The sequence below is a fragment of the Notothenia coriiceps genome, unplaced genomic scaffold, assembly GCF_000735185.1.
Source record: "Notothenia coriiceps isolate Sejong01 unplaced genomic scaffold, NC01 NC01_scaffold00035628, whole genome shotgun sequence".
NCBI lineage: Eukaryota > Metazoa > Chordata > Actinopteri > Perciformes > Nototheniidae > Notothenia > Notothenia coriiceps.
Genome location: NW_011368329.1, coordinates 63,336 through 67,716, shown reverse-complemented (window position 1 = coordinate 67,716; position 4,381 = coordinate 63,336). Strand labels below are relative to the sequence as shown.

General features: G+C 37.4%; 1 protein-coding gene across 1 annotated transcript; it reads right to left on the bottom strand.

Annotated features, from left to right (window-relative positions):
- Nucleotides 1-153: 153 nt before the first annotated feature.
- On the bottom strand, nucleotides 154-3,212 carry LOC104963131 (26S protease regulatory subunit 10B-like). Its single transcript, XM_010791694.1, has 5 exons — nucleotides 3,093-3,212; nucleotides 2,490-2,569; nucleotides 1,796-1,835; nucleotides 1,465-1,517; nucleotides 154-239 (listed from the first exon to the last, which is right to left on the bottom strand). Exons 1-5 carry the CDS (start codon nucleotides 3,175-3,177, stop codon nucleotides 168-170), a joined length of 330 nt encoding a protein of 109 aa, XP_010789996.1. The 5' UTR covers nucleotides 3,178-3,212; the 3' UTR covers nucleotides 154-167.
- Nucleotides 3,213-4,381: the final 1,169 nt, after the last annotated feature.

Genomic DNA, 4,381 nt, shown 5'->3' with positions numbered 1-4,381 from the left:
TCAAAGTAAATGGATATTCGTTTTTAATAATCGTGATATCAATTATTGACCCAAATAATCAAGATTATGATTTTTGCCATGATCGAGCAGCCCTACATCATTCTACACATGTCAGTGCTCAGCATTAACATGTTACAGTTAGATACTTTTTATTCTGTGCTTCAAGCTTACCTCATTATAGTGAGTGTGGTCATGTCCAAAGCCACTCTGGTTCCTGGTTTCAGCTGAGACTTGTCCAACTGGATAGAAATATTTAAAGATTAGTGTTTTCTGTTTCTGAAAAAAAGGTTTTTAAAAATGAATGAGACTTCAATGTCAATCCTTTATTCAACCAGATGGTCCCATTGAGATCATAGATCTCTTTTTCAAGGGAGACCTGCAAAATGTGCATTGTGCTGGTATATTTGGAATTGTTTGCTCTATCCAAAAATAAAAACAAGGTTGTATTGTAAAAAATAAATATGTGGTCAAAACATTATGTATTTAGTTATGGACTGGTGTGCCAAATATTTGATTTGTTGGATTGGCCAATAACAGATATTATTATACTAATAATAATAATTAGTGGTACATTAGGCGCTTTCACACCGCAGTACTTTTCCCACAAAGGTTCATCAGAACTTAGTGCATGATAACTTTTTAGTTCTCATGCACTAAGTACAGATCGCGTTCACACCGGAATAAGTCCCTGGGGGAGAATTGGGGAGGATTAGTCAAATGAAGCCGCTGACGTCACTTCTTCTTCTTCTTCTGCTTTGGGTTTACTGGCAGGCCGCAAACAACTTCACGGCGTATACTGCCACACGAAGCCCCCGGCCGGAAGTCCCCGGAGTTGGGGAATGGCTTCAGTAGAAGCTGCTGGGATAACTCCCAGCAGCTTCTACTGAAGCCTTCCGAGTAAATCGCCAGAACGCCAACACCTCCTCATCTCCACCGCGCCCATGTTTTCTTTTGTGTTGCCATAAATTAGTCTCTCTGCGTTTGTGCTAATGCTAATACTAATAATGCTAATGCGAGGATAATAAAATGGCGGCTTCACAAAACTTTTTGGGAGTTTTACGGGGCGTGGTTTGCAATCCGCCCAATCAGACATAGGAACCTTTTTCTCCCACGAAAAAAAAAGTTTCTGATTAACTAATTTTAGTTCCGGCTCTTTTTGTTGTGAACGCGAGATTTCGGAACTGTATCGGAACTAAAGTGGGAAAAGTACTGTGGTGTGAACAAAGAGGTCACATTAATTTAAAAAATCCAACCATACCATCATGCCTCTACATACACCTTTAAAAACAGGTCAAATGAATAACTTTCACCGTAGCTGGATATTTCAGGTCACTTTTATGTTCTGCATAGCACATATATGCAGGTATTTTTGCAATATATTACTTTTTTTGTCAGTCTCCTGAAAATATGAGAAACAAAAACAAAACAAGATGCTTTACACATTTGTATCTGTTCAGCACATACCTGTCTGCGACATCCAACCACATATCTGGGGCCGTTGGTGGCCTTGACAATGACTGGAAATAAACAAAAACAACAAGTTAGCATCACATGCCGGAGTTGATCACAGTTTGACATGTTTCAGTCACAAGTTGTCATTAGAAATGGTTAATAAGTCACTAAACTTCAAGAGGGTAAATCTTAAGCCGGAATCAGCATCATGTATTTGAGACTGATTGATAAAGAAATGATTTGTTATCCTAAAATGAACACTCTAAATCCCCCACTAAATCCTCTAGCCATTAAATGATTCTGCCGCTACTTGTTAACGTGATATTTCATCCAATTAACTTACATTTCTCCTCTGTCAGCTGTTTGAGAACTTCTCCAACAATCTGCAAATAAAAAAAGGGAAAAGATGGGGTTAGCATAGTCTCAATAAAAGTCTGACTCTGATCCCCTCTCTCCTGTTTGTCTATGAAAGTCCCTTCCACTGTCTTCACCCACTGAAACACCATTCTCTCTTCACCAACAGACACAAACACTTTCACAAACATTGTATAAATCGAGATGACTGTATTTCACTTTTTATTACTTCACTGTCATCTAGCATTGTTTTAGTAAATGATGACATACATTATAACCCTGACTTGTTGTTGAGGGAAGCACTGTGTTGCTAACTCCAGGTCTTGGCCTTGTCAAAAACGCTGCATCACTACTGTGATGTTCTCTTTTATTTTGGGAGTCCAGGAATTACATAATAATCTTCCAGTTTTATATCTATACCTGCTTTAACAAATCTAAAGTATGGTTCCTTGCTGGTGAAAATATATTTCCTCAGTCTCACTCTCAAATGTCCTTGGTTGTATCAAATGATAATGCAGTCCTTTGTAAAATGTTGTAATAATACAACTACAATAATAGAAAGTGACTCATTTAGTGGAGATTCAATATATACAAGAATACTTCGATCTACTGTTGCAGCCACTTGTATTATCCAGTGGGAACCTAAACTCTTAAATGTAAACAAGTACAGAACATATTCTTACCTGACCAACACTTTGCAGAGCCTTCAGGTCATTTTCTGATTTCTCATACTGTTTTGTTTGTTCTCTCAGCTGTTCTCTCACTGGAAAACAAACAAGGGGAATAGCCAGAAGTTATTTTCTGCAGTTTTCGTTAACAAAGACGAACATACATCCGATGATGACATTGTTTGTTACAGTTAAGAATGGCAGCTCACTGTCAAACAAACATGCTAACGTTAGCTAGTCAAGTTAGCTTAACGTAAAACTGTTGATAAAGTCGTCAGCTACAATGCGAATTCAATTTGTATCACGGTAGTAGACCGTACACGGACTGATGTTAACTGAACGTTATCAGTTATTAACGTATTTTAATGTTCGGCATAACACTAATGTTACAGTTGTTTGTCTAATACCAATAAGCTAAGTTAGCACAGCTAGCGTCGACTGGTTTAGCGTCACTTCCATTCATTTCTATGAGGGATGCTAATTGCATGACAAAGCAGTAGCTAGCTGGCCAGCTAGCTGATGCTAGCAAGCATCAACCTATACTATTGATTATATATAATCAAAATAAACACCATATTGTTGCCACACTAGAATCAACAACATTAAACAGCCTCTTACATTCTTTTAACCGCCCGTCAATTTCTTTGTGTTCCAGTAATTTTTTTCTGTAGTCTTGCAGCCCTTTCTCCCTGGTGTCCGCCATGATGCCCCACTGAATGCTGGGAAACTGTAGCGTCACAAAAAGTATTTTGCTATTAGCGGCCACCCCCACTTTGCTATGCTGTATTTTTTAAAGTAAGAATTTATTTTTCAACTATTTCTGCTGATGTTAAAATATATTGCACTTTAAAATGACTTTTCCTACCAATTAAGGGGCGTTACATTTCATCTACAATAACAGTAATATCCAGTGCATTTACTCAAGTAGGCCTACTGTTTTTAAGAGACAAACCAAAAAATATCAAAGATTGAAATTGTTTAGGTATAGGCTACTTATACTTTAGTTGAGTATGTCCACATTGTGCTACTTTTACTCCAATACATTTATTTAGTTACTAGCTGATTTGCAGATTTAAAAGTTTAATACAAAATATAAATCTACAAGTGCATTATTATATATTATTGTAGGTTAAGCAACCAATTTGTATATTACGTAGTCAAAATAAACCCCACTTTTAACAAGTGTGATGAACACATTATTGCATCAATAATTCTGATAAAATTAATTTAAAATATGTGGTGCTTAAATTGACCATTCTGCATGACATTTAGTTGTAACTGAATATTGTTACACTGTAGTATTGCTTCATTACATAAGTAAATAATCTGAGTACTTCTTCCACCTTCCCCTTGAAATGTATCCATTGTTGTGTTTTCTTTAACACCTTTTTGTTAATACTCAAATCCCATGCTTGTAAATTGCATCATAAGGATTCACATAAGTCTTCAACTTTGTGTCAGGTGAAGATGGTCAAGTTCCTTAGAAATGTTTCAGTTTTCATCATCGTTGAATATATAGCAAGAAGTGTTGGAGAGAATGAGTGGCTACTAAATAAAAATGTTTTGTGCATAAAGTAAGCTATATATATATATTTAAATACAGTCACATGTTCCTATATATCAGTGAATATGCTTGAAAGTATTTGGTTTGCTGCCATTCAAGTCAGAAAACAAAAAAGAGGTTACCATGGTTCACCTTTACACCTCGAACATCTTTCTCCGCCTCAGTTACAAATATGTGGGTTTCCCTAAAGGCCCCGATACACCGGCCCGAAATCGGCAGTAAATGGGAGCCGGGCCGAACATGAGCGTGAGCACGCCCTATTCGGAGTGGTGTGCGCCGCACCGTTGGGTCTTTTCTGCCGACCTGACGCCTTTTCTTGCCGATTCAACCCGTCGGGAACACC